The sequence below is a fragment of the Natator depressus genome, chromosome 14, assembly GCF_965152275.1.
Source record: "Natator depressus isolate rNatDep1 chromosome 14, rNatDep2.hap1, whole genome shotgun sequence".
Lineage (NCBI taxonomy): Eukaryota > Metazoa > Chordata > Testudines > Cheloniidae > Natator > Natator depressus.
Window position 1 is genome coordinate 38,415,802 of NC_134247.1, and position 16,469 is coordinate 38,432,270.

Below are 16,469 nucleotides of genomic sequence, written 5' to 3' on the forward strand. Positions count from 1 at the left end.
TATGAGTTTTGATACATCCTGAAACTACCAATCGGTCCCCATTCACATCTAGCTATTTATATATACTAACCACTAGGCTGCAGAGTTATTCTTTCCTCTCTCGCTCGCTCTCTCACCCAGTGACTCCTTATGTATTTATCCAAAGTGTAACAGGTTCAATGGGAGAGACTGGGGAAGCTCCACATCAGAATACCCCACAGCTCAGGGGTTAGACACTCAGTGGTTAGGACACAACCCACATTTTGAATGGGAATAGATCCAATGGGTGGTCTCTGAGTACACGTACCCATTGCGCCCCACACGAGTTAGCAGACAAAACCCTATCTTCCCTCCAGATGGTGAATTGCTCCGGGACTGAGGTGGGAGACAGGTGTCTGGACACCTGGAGCGTGGCTGTAGTTTTATTTTAGCTTTAATATAATTAAAAGATACCTATCCGAGGCCCTAGGTGCCCTAACATGTCGTTACTAATACAATACAATCCCAGCTGCCTTCAAATAATAATTTCAGCAGAAACTCAGTCATCCAGAGAGCTACAGAACTCTTTCTCACCCCTTCATCATTGTGGGAAGCAAACAGTCAGATCTCTCAGAAAACCCAGTCAAAGAGAGAACACACTGGCCTCCCAAATACATGGCAAACTGCTGAAACAGCCATGTAACCAATCATTTCCCTTCCCCCGAAGAAGGGGGAAAGAACAACCCTAAAGCCAAACTGACCAACTGATAAAACCAAACAAAAGCCAGACGAGCTAGCTTTTACAACCTGGCCCGGTACCCACTTATACAGTCACCCATCTCGTGAAAGCGGACCCACACACTTCCAAGGTAATTGCGTCTGGGTAGAGTCTCATCGTCACTAGCTCTGGGGCTCTAGGAAACACTGCCAAACTCAGACCTCTGGTCTGACGCCCTTCCTTTGGCCATTGGAGGCCACTGTCCAGCTGCCTTACAACTCAAAACCAGTGTCTGAGTTCTCCCAAGCCCCCAGACATCTACACACACTCTGCCAGAGCTTCACCTAGGCTGTGCTCATGCTGGGCTTCTAGTTGAACCCCTTTAAGAAGAATGTGACAGGAAGGCGAGGAACGTGTGTTGAGCCAAGGGATTTCTTAACCACAGAAACTATGCATTAAGCCCTCAAGAGTTACAGATCTTCAAAAAGAAGACGGTCCTGAGACATGCGTTCCCCTCGTCTGATCTCATCCATTCTGTAAGTCCAAGGTTGCAGGCTGAATCCAAGCAGAGTTTATGCCCCCCAAAAGAAGAACACACAGAGACCTCATGAAGTCCACAAGGGACTTGATTATGGCTATTCATTTGAGGTGGAAGGTGCTCAGAGAGTATGGTGATGGGTGGCAGTACAAAAAACTTGATAGATAGATAGATAGATAGATAGATAGATAGATAGATAGATAGATAGATAGATAGATTCTAATCTTATCTACACTGGTGTAAATCTATAGTAACTCCACTGACTTGAGTTGTGTTTGTCTGCATTTTTACCAGTCTAAATACAGCTTTCTGCATAAGTAAATGGCAAAGCATGTTCTCATGGAGATAATAATGTCATCAGAGGATTACATGTATAAAGAAACACGGAATGAAATCACAACCAAAGGGAAAAAATGGACAGATTATTTCTGGTGAATAACCTCCACCTTATCAGTTTCCTCAATGCAGCTTTGATCTCCTTGTTCCTCATGCTGTAGATGATCGGATTCATCACTGCTGGCAGCACGGAATAGAGAACAGCCACCACGAGATCCAGAGCTGAGGCTGAGCTGGAGGTGGGATGACTGTAGGTAAAGGTGGCAGTGCAAAAGAACAAGGACACCACAGTGAGGTGAGGGAGGCAGGTGGAGAAGGCTTTATGCCGGCCCTGCTCAGAGGGGATTCTCAGCACTGTTTTGAAGATCTGAACATAGGACACAATTATCAAAACAAAGCAGCTTAAACCTAAACACACACTGAAAGCAATAGCACCAGTTTCACTGAGGTACAAGTCAGAGCCGGTGAGCTTGAGGAGCTGGGGGATTTCACAGAAGAACTGACCCACCACATTGCCTCCACAGAAGGAGATTGCAAACGTGATCCCAGTGTGCAGTGCAGCGTAGAGAAAAACACTGATCCAGACACCAGCTGCCATTTGGATACAAGCTCTCCTGTTCATCACTCTCTCATAGTGCAGTGGTTGGCAGATGGCAACGTATCGGTCATACGCCATGACGGTCAATAAAACAAGATCTGCTGAAACAAAAAAGACAAAGAGAAAAACTTGGGCAACACATCCAGAATAAGAAATTGACCTGGTGTTCATGAGGGAATTGGCCATGGATTTGGGGACAATGATAGAGATGGAGCCGAGGTCTAGGATGGACAAATTCATCAGGAAGAAGTACATGGGGGTGTGAAGATGGTGGTCGAAGACAACAACTGTGATGATGAGAAGATTCCCTGTCAGGGCTGCCAGGTAAATCACTAGAAACACGATGAAATGTAAAATCTGCAGCTCCCGAACATCAGAGAATCCCAGGAGAAGGAACTCGGTCACGGTGGTTCGGTTGGACATTTTCTTCCTCAGTGTGATGTCTGTGGAGGGAAGGAGAAGGGCAATGGTCAGGATTAGAGTGCCAGAGGAATTGATCCTGATTCTCTCTCTGTAATATCTCATGATGTGAATGCCAAGGGTGCACCACACCATCACTTCCATCAGCCAGAGCACTAATCAGGTGCATTATCACATTAGTGAAAACTGGATTATTTCACTTAAAGTCAATGGAGCTGGGTCAGTTTATGCCTTCTGAGGCTCTAGCCTTAGATAAAATGCAGTATGAAGGATGGGACAAAGTACAATCCAAATCCAACAATTCTAGCCCAGATGGTTCCCTATTGTGACAAACAGCAAGCCCACAACTTGGGCATGAAACTAACATACTAAAATGACAACAGCCTGATTCCCACTTTCCAGAGAAATACGACATTGACTCACTCAGCTTCCTATGTGGCAGCTCGTCTGTGATGATTCCTCCACACAGACGGCCTGCTACCTCTTTCCAGATTGATTCATGGCACCAATTCTAGCTGCACTTCCACCTCTGTGTGATGATGGGCTAGGAGCATCGCTCAGTTACTGCTAGGTTGTATTGTTTTCCTCTGTGACTTTGTGTCTGTGCTGTGTAGGTCAGTAGCAGTCAGGAGACTTGGGTTCTGTTCTTGGTTCTGCTGCTGACCTGCTGGGTGACCTTGGGCCGGTTACTTCCCCTCCCTGTGCCTCTGTTTCTCCTCCCTCCCTTTCTCTGCCTTGTCCATTAGGACTGGAAGCTCTTAGAGGGGTGGACCGTGCCATACTATGTGTATGTTCTGTGCACCGCTCAACAGCACTGCCATTTAGGTGGCAGCAATATCGGACAGCAGATATGGTGCTAGGGCAGGAGATCTAGGTTCTAATCCCATTGACCTTCTGTCTCTCCTTGGGCAGTGTCAAGATAGAACGGTTTTGTCTGCGGGCTTCAACTCCGTCTTTTAGCTTCACAGTGCTTAAAATATATTCTGTGGGCTATCGACTTTGCTTTATTCAGTTTAACCATCCTGGAGCTATCCCTTTGAAACAGTTGCAATAGAGCAAATGGGTTTGAAATTGTGGTTATTAGTGGAAAATCTTAATGTTTCCCACCTTGGTTCAAAGCTAAGTTTCCAGTTCTGGGTAGACAGACATTTTCTGCTTTAATTATTTCAAAGGCAAATTGGGTTTTCAATTGAACACATTTTCATGGAAAGTCTCTGCTATCCTCAATATATATTTTGTTTTTCCAAGGATAGCAGAGCTTAATTTTTGTCTTAATTAAAGTTTTCAGTTAAAATTGTTTTCTTCTTCAGTGTTAATTTGTTTTTCCAAGGATGGCAGAGGTTATTTTTTGTGTTAATTAAAGTTTTCAGTTAAAATTGTTTTCTTCTCAGTTGCCACGATGAAACAAACGTTTGAGTTTTCACAATTTCTATGGACAATCCATTTTTGCTGCTGAAAAATAAGCAAATAAAAAAGTCTGACTGGTGCTCGGGGTATTTGATTAAATTGATAGTAAAACTCTTCAAGAGTTCCTATTGTCATGCACATTTATGTTCTCACATGTGCCTTGTATATTAATGCCCTCACATATTTAATTGAAATAGGAAACTTACTGTGCTGGTCTTTGTGGATTTTTTCCCAACTTGTGATGCATTTGATCCTCCTCTGTTCAAATAATCCCATCTGTCTATCATGCCCCCATCACTATATTATCCAGAAGCTGTTTCCTGAGTTGCCGGGTCTCTCTGCAGTTCCTAGCAGACAGCAGACTCCACAGATGTGTGCTCCCTGCTTCCCTCCTTGGACAGGCTTGGCTGAGAGGTGATGGACTAAATGGGATCAGAGACTGAAAGCCCCTCTCAGCTCTCGAGCTGATCCTGGTTTGTGCAGGCACCAGACATGGTCACAATCTGGGATGTCCCTGTTCTGGGGCTAAATAGCTGAATCTGGTCTCCAGGGCTGTGAGCCCAGCTATCATCTCACCTCCGGAGCAAACCACCCTAACAACCTTCCCTAGATGAACCTAAACTCAGGGAACAGCACCCTCCCTGGATCTCACACAATGGCAGCATCCCTGGAAGGACCCTTGACTAAAATTAAGGCAGGGCTGAGCCTCAAAGGGTGTCCCAAAGGGATTGCAGAATAAAAGATATATTTATAGTACAGACATGTGACCTACAATCGCTAAGCCTAGTGGCACCAGAACCTCAGCTGGCCTGAAATAGCCTGTTCCTTCATTAATTCCACATAATTACCTCTGGGTGAGCAGAGATTGTTGTTGTTGTTTTTGTTCCCCCCCTCCCCTTTCTCCTGCATTGCATCAGCAGCTCTTGGAGTACAGCCACCAGACGAACCCACAGCTCAGGCTGGCTGGGCTGATTGAAGTAGGTCATGAAGAGGTACTCAAAGCAAACACTAAAAACGAAGGACCAGATCCTCAGCTTGTGTAGCTAGGGCTATTTTTGCCAACTGGGGATCTGGCCCTTTGATTTCAATGGCGCAATGGCTGATTTACACCAGCTGGGGATCTAGCCTGTTACACAGTTTCAAATCCATATTCTTTGCCTGTGAGTTTTTAAACCAAAGACGAGACAAAAGTTCTGAACCCGTCCGCACTTTCTTAGTTCTTTGTTCCATGGGATTAATTACAAGTGTGTAACTTTTAATGTTAAGGAGCGATTCATTCCCACTAGGGACAGAACTTTGGAGGATTTTCTGTATCTGAACTTTCACTTCTATTAGGATGGATGGACGAACTTTTCCTTTCTTTCTTTCTTTCTTTCTTTCTTTCTTTCTTTCTTTCTTTCTTTCTTTCTTTCTTTCTTTCTTTCTTTCTCAGCAATTACATTTTTTTTCTTACTGCATTCAACACTATAATGCAAGGCTCATTCGGCTGCAGGTGCAAAGCTGCATGGCATTTTAACAATGTTTAATTCACACTGGTTGTGGGTATATCAGGGAGATTGAACAAATATGAAGGGCCAGATCCCCAGCTGGTGTAAATTGGCATAGTGCTGTGGAGCTGTTCCAGTTTACATGAGGTGAATGTCTGTACTGTGGTGCCTAGTTTGATGCGTATTCCTCTATCAGCGTTCTCATTGTTTAACAGCACAATCCAGTTTTAATGCTCATGGAATATTCCAAGATCATGGTTTATAGACAGAAATCTGAAAGACGGGTACGCAGCCAGTAAATGAACTGACCAATATTATAGTGATGCAGCAGTGCTAGTATAGCTAAAGTTGTGTTGTGACTACCATTTAAAAGTCGACTTTCTAAGGCCTCTAACATTGACATGCTTAGTCAGATTCCTTTGAAAATCGGTGTGCTTCCGGAGGGTGCAGGATAGGATTAGTAAATTGAATTATCGGTCATTTGAGCAAGGGGTTATGGAGATATAAGCCATGAAAAAATAGATTTTTTTTTTCAAAAAGTCGTTTGAGCTAGGGGTTGCAGAGATAAAATGTTCTTTTCTAGGTGGGTTTTTTTGTGCAATGGTAGAGCTCAGACTTTTGATGTGTTGAGGGTCAAAAGCGTCTCAGTCTGTCAAGTTTATTCACTCTATCTTCAGGGGACGCAAACTGAATTTAAGAAAATGTTCACTTTTTACAGTGTGCACGCACCAATATGGAAAAACAGCCAGAGGGTTTCCATTTCAGCCATTTTATATGCTTTAAAGCTTAAACTTTGTAAGTGCTCTAAAATCCGAACAGTCACTCAGATTGCTTTGAAGTTCGGTGTGCCTCAAGGGGTCTCAGGGTAGTGTTAGTGATCCAAAACTGGGGTCATTTGACCAAGGGGTTTCCTGATTTATAGCCAGTGGTGTAAGTAGAAATCATTCCTTGATGGTACTGCACTCATGGGAGGGACAGAAGGGGGGGTGGGCATGTGACCTCCTCATGTAACCCTCTATGTGACTCCTCCACACCCCCATCCCAGGGCCCCCATGCTCTTCCCGTCTCCTGCGACACCCCCCCCCCTTTGTATATACAAACATCAACATGCTTAACTTCTCACTTTCCACCTACATATGTAGTATTCAGTTTGTTTATATGGAATATGGGAGTTGGGTGAGGAGTCATTTCAGCATATGTAGGACTTATTAAAAGACAAATTTTAAGAAGAACTGTATCCTAAACTGCTTTATGGTATTGTACCCAAACATTGCATTTCAATGTGGGATTCAACTTTCTTTATAGGAACAGAACAGACTCGTGAAACTCTTAGCAGTCCACAGAAGTGGTCCATAGTCATGCAAATAGTCCCATTGTCTTCAATGGGATTGATCGAATGATTAAGGGTTTACAGGATTAGGTTCCAAGTTTGTAAATTGTTCTGGATGAAAACTGACAATGCCTGAGCTGTCAGATCAGAAGGAGCTTCATCCGAATAAAGGTGGGCAGATGTGTGATAAGTCTTAGCTCCGTTGCAAAGATGAGGAACATCTTTTCAGCAAAGTTCTTGGCAGATTCCTGAGGCAGCTGGCTTAAGGCTGTCTGTGTCCAGCATTATAATCTTCACCTATAGTTCTCTCACCCACAAAGCTGGGCAATGAGTCATTTGTTTTCTTTGTTTGCTGCTCCAGTTCCAGTTAACAAAATCCATGTTAGACTAGTTTGGCTGCAAAGAAGAATTCTAGGTACACTGGGGGCAACACCTGTTTCCCATCAGGTGGCAGAACTGGGCTGACATCAGAATCCAAACATCCTCTGGTCAGTGCAAGCAGAGGCATTCCTCTGATGATCTGGACTCGATGTGATGCAGTATGGATGTCAGGGATAATTCAGACCAATGGGGAGAAACAGAATAAAAAACACTGTTTAAACACCTTCCATCCCTCCCCTCTTGAGGACTCCTGACCAATGTTACCACATAAAACTTATGATAACAAACTTAAACAAAGCCTTTGTTTGTTAGCATATGTATTATGCTGTTAAAGCCATTTAAATAATGAATGTCCTCCCTAGCTGCATTCTGCCCCTTTAAGGAGCAGAGTGCAGCCCCACCCCCGCTCCAGAGGCAGGGGAAAGCCCCAAGTCTTTCCGGTACCCCGTACCCGCTAAAAATCTCTTGCCGGTACTGCGTACCAGCGAGTACTACCCTACTTGCACTCCTGGTTATAATCCCCCCAAACAGTTTCCTGTTGCTGCCTTATAGGTATTATACGGAGAAGGACTAATGACCTCGTTGAGATTGATGGCTGTGAATTCACCCTTCAGTTAACATAACTAAGGATAAGTTAATCACAGGCTCCCCCTAAGACAAAAGGAGTGCCAGAGCTCATGGCAGGATGATAGCTGGCTCTTCAATCCTTGCCCTTAGCAGTCCCCTGCCGCACCCAGGCACCAAAGTGCTCAGTGTGGAGGGAAGGAAGGGCTCCCCCGTGGAGGGGTCATGGACTCTCCTCTGAAAGGAAGGGGCCCTCCTGCCATTCTGCTATGTCCCCAGCTCATTCTCATCTCTTCTCATCCTACCCGGATTTCAGCAGCTCCGTCAAGCCAAGGGAGCTGAGCCAGTGGCCACTCCTGCTCCTGGCCCTGAGGAGTGGGATGGTGATGTACATGGATATGGGTGTTCCCCTTTCCTTCTCTTAGCAGGTTGAGGTCCTGGCTCCTCATTGAGGGCCTGGTTTGCAAAGGTGTTGAGGGCATGCAAACTGCTCTGACTGGAACTAGAGTTTTGGTGGTTGTGGCATCTCTGCAATTCATGCCCTTAGTCCATCCTGCTCATGGAGTTGAATTCACCTCCAGCAAGGCACCTGCTCTGACTCATTCACCTTGCTGCTTCCCGGACATCGAATGGTGATGGGACAGGAATGACTTTTTGGGGCCTAGAGGCAACAGGCCCTGGGTCCCACCCCCAATCACCTGAGCCTAATCCAGCCTCTCACTTTATTCCCATCAGCTGGGCAGTTTCCCCAAAGATGGAGAAGGCTAGGACCAGCCCAGCCGGGCTGAGGTGCAGCAGGGGGTGATAGATGGCCAGCAGCGCCACCTGCAGGAAGGATCTTCTCTGCCCCTCAGAGAATATCTCTCCAAAGACCTAAAAGCAACACGGCACAAACCTTTGGCAGATTGCACAAAGCCAGGCTCCAAATTGGGGGGCTGGGACAGTATCGCCCTATAGTGGCCCCAGTGGAGGTCTCAGGTAGCACTCCCCACCCTACTGATGTTGCCCCCAGCCTTTTGTAGGGTGAAGTAATGAAGCCCAGGAGCTCACCGTGTCCTCGACCCAAGGCAGGGCTCTTCTGCTTCCTGACTCGCAATGGTGCTGGGAAACCCCCACTCCCACTCTGTGCTCCCACAGGGAGCCAGGAATCCATCTTCGATCATGCAATAGCTGAGCGAGTCTTTCCCAGCTCATTGACCCAGTGGCTCCCCTCTCAGAAACTCGGCAATCAGTCAGGGAGATCCCTTGAGACACAATTGTGCATTGATTCACCCACCCAGGGGATTCCCTTGGTGCTACGTAGCGATAGATCCCTGTAACACACACAAGCCATGGCCACTAGTGAGGCTCCAACCCAGGCCCCTCGCATTCTGTTAAGCACCAACCACAGGGCATCAGGCTGCATTGGGGATCAAGAACCTCTAACCCCTGTGAGACCCAGGAGATGGCCCTGAGAAGAGCCACGGGCTCCTCCCAGTGGAGGAGGGCCCTTGGGGAATCAACCCTTCTCTCCCACGGGCACAGATTGTTGGAGAGGGGGAGGGAATTGTCCTGAATCCTCCCTGCACCCCAGAGAACTGCAGACATGGGCAGGGATTCTGACCCCCTGAATGATGAACAGAACGTCAGGAAGGAGACAGGTCAGCCGTGACTGACCACCTATCACCACAACCTCTGATCTAGTGAGACAATTATGGGACATAAGCCAAAGTACATGGACAGAATCCTGAGAGCAGCAAAAGCCCTTCTACAGCTCTAAAATCAGGGAGTCACATACTCCCCCAGGTCATTGAGTCTCAGCCCCATGGGAAAGCGAAGGGGCTCATTTTTACAGAACACGCACCTATAGACGGACCGTGACCTGCCTCCTTCTATCACAGCACATCAGCTTTAGTCTGACTTCCTGCACATTGCAGGTCACAGAATCTCACCCACCCATTTCTGAAATAGACCCCTAACTTCTGGCTGAGTTTCTGAAGTCCTCAAATCATGATTTAAAGACTTCAAGTTACAGAGAATCCACCATTTACACTAGTTTAAACCTGCAAGTGACCTTTGCCTCATGCTGCAGAGGAAGGAGAAACCCCCCCAGGGTCTCTGCCAATCTGACCTGGGGGAAAATTCCTTTTCCACCTCAAATATGGTAATCAATTAGACCCTGAGTATGTGGGCAAGACTCACTAGCCTGACACTTGGGAAAAAATTCTCTGTAGTAACTCAGAGCCCTCCCCATCTAGTGTCCCATCACCAGCCACTGGAGATATTTGCTGCCAGCAGCCACAGATCAGCTACATGCCATTGTGGGCAGTCTCCTCCTTCCATACACTTATCAAGCTCAGTCTTGAAGCCAGTTAGATTTTTTACCCCCACTGCTCCCCTGGAAGGCTGTTCCAGAACTTCACTCCTCCTCCGATGGTTAGAAATGTTGGCCAATATTTGAGCCTAAACTTGATGGCCAGTTTATATCCATTTATTCTTGTTTCCATCTTGAAGCTTAACTTAAAGAACTCCTCTCCCTCCCTGCTATTTGTCCCTCTGATGTATTTATAGAGGGCAATCATATCTCCCCTCAGCCTTCTTTTGGTTAGACTAAACGAGCCAAGTTCTTTGCGTCTCCCCTCATCAGGTAGGTTTCCCATCCCTCGGATCATCCTAGTAGCCCTTCTCTGCACCTGTTCCAGTTTGAATTCATCTTTCTTAAACATGGGAGACCAGAACTGCACACAGTATTCCAGATCAGGTCTCACCATTATCAGTGAGATGTGAGTCCAGCCAAAGATATCCCTCAGCTCTAAGGGTGTTTCATTGCAGCAAATGGGGAACATTTAGTGTCTGAAGAGAGAATTCTTAAAAGCCAAATGCAGGTGAGACAATGAAAATCAGCTGACCCAGTTCTCCTCTCAGCCCTGTTCAGAAAACGGGGCTGAGCTAGGGTAGCTGGCAGGAGAACGTCACTCAGTGTTTATGTTTTCACATTAATTTTGTATTTAGTGGCTGGCCTGGGAGATGAACTTTTTCCATCTCTGCTGGAAGAATCCTGATTCTGAGCCCTGCAGGGCTCCAGGGTACCTACCTAAAATGCCCTTTCGAGAACATAATTCAATAAATTCCCTTGGCAAAGCTTCAGTGGCTCAAAGGCTTGGTATTCGGTGGGCCCCCTGTGTAAGCAGCTAGATCGGATCTCAACCCATTTGCATACCCAGTAGCTGCAGCTCTGGCAGGGTGGGAAGAGCCTGTTTTCATCTAGATGCGGTATGAACTTTATTCACAGCTCTTAATGAGCTCTGAAAGCCCCTTGTCATAAGTCGTTGTCCCCTCCGTGTTCTCAGATAGTATCAGCTCCCACTGATGGTCTCAGGAAAAAAAGTCACAGGGTTAATTGGGATGCCCATGCATTTCAGCACAAGAGATTTTTACCACACCATAAGGATCAGAGGACATCTTGACTCAAGAGACACCAACTGACCCCTACAGGCATGTTTACTAATGTGTAACTGACCAAGGGCTGGGTTCTGAGCTCAGTGGCATCAGTGTGAGCTCTGATTATGTTCTCCCAGATCTCTTTCCACTCTAAAGCATCCTGGAATCTGGTCAGGGCTGGTAGTTTGTCCCTTGCCCACAAGGGGCTACGTATTCTGATGTATTGCTGAGGGTTGGGGGAAAGGAGGAATGATCAGGACACATTTTTATTTATTTATTTATTTATTTATATTGTTTTTTTCATGGAAAATTTTGACCAGAATGAAGAGAGACAAGGTGGGCGAGGTAATACCTTTTAAGTGACCAACTTCTGCGGGTGAAAGAGACAAGCTTTCGAGCTACACCGAGCTCTTCTTCAGGTCTCTAAGTAAGCTCGAAAGCTTGTCGCTTTCACCAACAGTAGTTGGTCCAATAAAAGCTATCAGCACACCCACCTCGTCTCGCTACTATCCTGGGACCACCACGGCTACAACAACACTGCCAACGACAAGGATGGAAACATTTTTGTTTCTGTCAAATTTTTGGGTGGAAAATTTCGATTTTTGTAGGAAAAACCAAAACACTGAAAATGTCCGGCCAAGCCAGGAAAAAAAAATTGCTTTGGGGCCACAAAAATTTGGTGTTGGGGGCTTTCGGTTTTCTGAGAACAAGTCTTTGAAGAAAAGCCGACACTTTTAGTGAAAAGATTAATTTAACAGAAAACCCAGGCTTCCGCTGGAAATGAGTTTCCACGGAAAATTGTTGACCAGCCTCAGTGAAGATCCCAGGAGCTGACAGAGCTGGTGCCGGGTGCATCTGGGCAGCACCGTGTCTCTTCCTGTGTGTGCAGTGGCTGAGGCAGGGAAGCAGCTCGGAAGAAGTAGCTGCCGGGTCTCTCTCTCCCTCCCACCCCCTGCCCTGCTGCTGCGGCTATAATGGGAGAACACTATGAGAGGAGGCTTAACGATAGAAACATGCCATATCTTCCAGGCAGAGACTCCAGAACAGTAACACGTAGCTCTTACTTAGCACTTTTCATCAGTAGAATTCCAAGCACGTCACAACCTTTGAAGTATTTCTCCTCCCAGCACCGCTGTGCAGCAGGGAAATGCTATTTGTCCCCATTTCAGAGACGGGGAACTGAAGCCCAGAAAGGCTAAGTGATTAAAAGTTTGGTCAGTAGAGGTAATATACTTTGACATCTGTAAGGCTTTTGACTTGGTACCATGTGACATTTTGCTTAAAAAAACTAGATTGATAGAAAATTGACATGGTACATGTTAAATAATTGAAAAACTGGCTAACGGATAGATTGCAAAATGTAATGCTACACGAGGAATCATCACAGAGCGTGTGTGTGTCTAGTGGCATCCCACAGGGACTGGTTCTCTGCCCTACACTATTGAACATCTTTATCAGTGACCTGGAAGAAAATATAAAATCATCAGTGGTAAAAAGCTTGCGGATGACACAAAAATTGGGGTAGTGATAAATAATGAAGAGGATAGGACAACTGATTCAGAGAGATCTGCATCATTTGGTAAGCTGGGCTCAAGCAAACAATGTGTGTTTTAATACCACTAAATGTAAATGTATACATTCAGGAACAAAGAATGTGGGCCAAACTTCCAGGAGTTACTGCAGAGAATTCTTTCCCAGGTGTCAGGCTGGTGGGTCTTGCTCACATGCGCAGGGTCTAACTGAACACCATATTTGGGGTCGGGAAGGAATTTTCCCCCAGTTCAGATTGGCAGAGACCCTGGGGGTTTTTTTTGCCTTCCTCTGCAACATGGGGCACAGGTCACTTGCAGGTTTAAACTAGTGTAAAAGGTGGATTCTCTATCACTTGAAGTCTTTAAATCATGATTTCAGGACTTCAGTAACTCAGCCAGAGGTTAGGGGTCTATTACAGGAGTGGGTGGGTGAGATTCTGTGGCCTGCAACATGCAGCCCTAGCACAAGTAAGGTGATCGCCTTTGGCTTCAGTGGGACTGCATCCATTTCTTCTATGGGTGCAGCAGTCCCCCATATTCCATGTAACTGTGGAAAATCTTCTGCTAGAGTTCCAGCATTTAGTCCAGATTACATTTAATCAACCCAAGGAATGCTCTGCTATTACATAGAATACAGGGCATAAGCCAGAGGCTCATGCAGCTAACGCTCATGGATTTCATTGAGATATTCATCCTAAATGTTCCCTTTCTGAATTCCATTTTGATAAGGGGTTGGCACTACACAGGGGTCACTGGGGGCAGGGTGTGAAGGGGACAGGGCTGCATAGGGGTAAGTGAGGCAGGGTATGAGTGGGACGGGTCTGCAGAGGGGTCATTGAAGGCAGGGCATGAAGGGGAGGGGGCTGTGCAAGAGCCACGGCGTCAGAATTCAGAAATGCCGTGACTGTAGAAATGCTATTTATACTGCATATAGAAATTATGAAGCTCATTTCTGTGTCTTTTGTCTTGAAATGTAAGGGCTGATTCTGTCATAAATGAAGGTGTGAGTTCAAGACAGTAGGTTTGCCCAGGGTTAATTAATATGGACGAATGATTCCGAATAGCAAATACGTTTGAAAAAATAGTTGGCTGTGATGGACACATCATCCAGACACGGAAGCAACATTGATCACCGGTAATGACTGCCGGAAAACTATTCCCATAGCTCTAACAGTAAGACAATGATATTTAGGGAGATTTATAAAAAATACACAGTCACTTTCACCTTTCAAAGTCCAATATTATTCTTTTTTCCTGCAGAGCAATAACTTTAATCATATTTATTTCTCTCTTCTTCCTTTCATAACCCCTCCCTGTGACGAAGTGGGACTGTTCTTAATGTTTCCTCTGAATAGTGTGGGGGTACCTCAGTTTCCCCTAGGCAGTTCTTAAGTATCTAGGTGGTGGGATAAGGGTGTATGATCATTGCAGAGCCCTAGAGGGCAGGTGTGTGCAGGGGTCTGGACACAGAGAATGGCTGACACCCTGTTTCCTGGCCACTGATGGCCTGGCCCTTCCCCCCTGCAAGGTGAAAGCTAAAGGGTTGGAGAACAAAGGAATCAGGTGACCTCCTGGCCCGGGAAAGGAACAAAGCCCAGAGGAGGAGGGGCTGGAGAGAGTTTCAGTTTGGGGCTGCTGGGGAGTGGAGTGAAGTGCAGATGTGGTTGTCTGGCTCACTGCCCCCCAAAATGGACCCAGCTGAGAGGTCCCATTCTCTGCACCTACAAGCTCTGTTTTGGACCATGTTCCTGTCATCTAATAAACCTTCTGTTTTACTGGCTGGCTGAGAGTCACATCTGACTGCGGAGTTGGGGGGCAGGACCCTCTGGCTTCCCCAGGACCCCGCCTGAGCGGACTCGCTGTGGGAAGCGCACGGAGGGGCAGAGGATGCTGAATGCTCCAAGGTCAGACCCAGGAAGGTGCAAGCTGTGTGAGCTGGGTGTCCTGAAGACAGTCTGCTCCCAGAAAGGAGACTTCCCCAGAGTCCTGCCTGGCTTCGTGGGGAGCAGTAACAGAGCATCGCCCAGGGACACCGTGACACTCCCCCTTTGTAGAGCGTCTCCCAGGCAGGAAATGTCCAACCAAACCACGAGGTCTGAGTTCCTCCTCCTGGGATTCTCTGATGTTCGGGAGCTGCAGATTTTCCATTTCACAGTGCTTTTAGTCATTTACCTGGCAGCCCTGATGGGGAATCTTCTCATCGTCACAATCATAACCCTTGACCGCCACCTTCACACCCCCATGTACTTCTTCCTGGACAACTTATCCATCCTAGACCTCCGTTACATCTCAGTAACTGTCCCTAAATCAATGGCCAGCTCCCTAACCAACACCAGACGGATCTCTTTCTCTGGATGTGTCTGTCACCCAAGTCTTTTTGGTTGTGTGCTTTGCTGCTACAGAGATGGCCTTCCTCACGGTGATGGCATATGACCGCTCTGTAGCCATCTGCCTTCCTCTGCCTTACAGAGAAATCATGAACAGAAGTGCATGTGTCCAGATGGCAGCTGGTTGTTGGGTCAGCAACACAATCTATTCATTGTTTCTTACTGTTGATACCTTCAGGCTGCACTTCTGTGAGTCCAGTGTGATCAGTCAGTTCTTCTGTGACATCGCACAGCTGCTAAAGGTCTCCTGTACTAATATACATGACCATGAAATTTTGCTTCTTGTCTGTTGCTCAGTCTTTGGCTCCATGTTCATTATTTCCATGTTTGTGTCCTACATTCACATTTTCTCCACGGTGTTGAGAATCCCTTCTGCACAGGGCAGGTACAAAGCCCTTTCCACCGGCCTGCCCCACCTGATTGTGTGTTTGCTTTATTTATGAGCACCACCATGAGTGCCAAAATCAATGTCCTCGCTGTATCTGGACCTGCTGGCGGCCATGTTCTATTCCGTGATGCCACCACGATTGAATCCCATGATTTACCGCCTCAGAAACAAGGCGATAAAACATGCTTTGGAGGAAATGATAGGAAGGATATTTGTCATGAAGAAAAATTAATCCCTCCCCCCTTGCTCCTAGAGATTGTCCAGATAACTCACATGATGGAATAAAACCATTCCCATGTTTCACCATGACCAATTGACCATTTCAGACCCTCATAGATTACAAAGCTGAAAGGGACTATTTTGATCATCTAATCTGACCTGTTGCAGAACACAGGACAGAGAATTTCCCCCAGTGCTTCCTGCATCTAGCCAGTATTTTGTGGTTGAGGTAGAACATATATATATATATATATATATATATATATATATATATATATATATATAAAGACATCTTTGTTAATCTGTATCCCTACATGTGATTTAGGAGCTGTGTGTGTTGGTCTAAGAGAAGGGCTCAGACAGTTCCAACACCTTCCCCCACAAACTAGATACAGTCACAAAGCCAGTGATTGCAAGCCATTAAAGCTGAATGGGTCCAACCACCCAGAGAATGGCACACGCAAGATGGGATATAGGTGTAAGCAGTGTCAGGATGAGCTCCACCCTGACATCTGGTGGTGAGGTGTGGCAAGTTGTGGAAAAAAACTTCAGGGGCCGATCTCATTTGCATAGGCACACCCACCCCGCCTAGAATGAGGCCATAGCTGCCCAAATGGTCACTTTGGCTGCTGTGGGATCCCCAGTGTCTCTGTTATTGGGGCAGGAAGAATAAATTGTTATTACCCTGATTATGGGAACTGTGCTTGGAACTGTACTTGGCCTTTTGTTATGATGGAGGGACTCACCATCAACTAAGTGGCACTCGCTAGGCAAGGGTCATGGGTT

The 16,469-nt window shown here is 46.3% G+C and overlaps 1 protein-coding gene and 1 pseudogene across 1 annotated transcript; one reads left to right on the top strand and one right to left on the bottom strand.

The window, feature by feature from the left end:
- Window positions 1-1,608: 1,608 nt before the first annotated feature.
- On the bottom strand, window positions 1,609-10,061 carry LOC141998560 (olfactory receptor 14A16-like). Its single transcript, XM_074971430.1, has 2 exons — window positions 10,033-10,061; window positions 1,609-2,596 (listed from the first exon to the last, which is right to left on the bottom strand). The coding sequence occupies exon 2, from the start codon at window positions 2,569-2,571 to the stop codon at window positions 1,609-1,611; it is 963 nt and encodes a 320-aa protein (XP_074827531.1). The 5' UTR covers window positions 2,572-2,596; window positions 10,033-10,061.
- Window positions 10,062-14,762: 4,701 nt separating this feature from the next.
- LOC141998916 (olfactory receptor 14I1-like) lies at window positions 14,763-15,696 on the top strand (annotated as a pseudogene).
- Window positions 15,697-16,469: the final 773 nt, after the last annotated feature.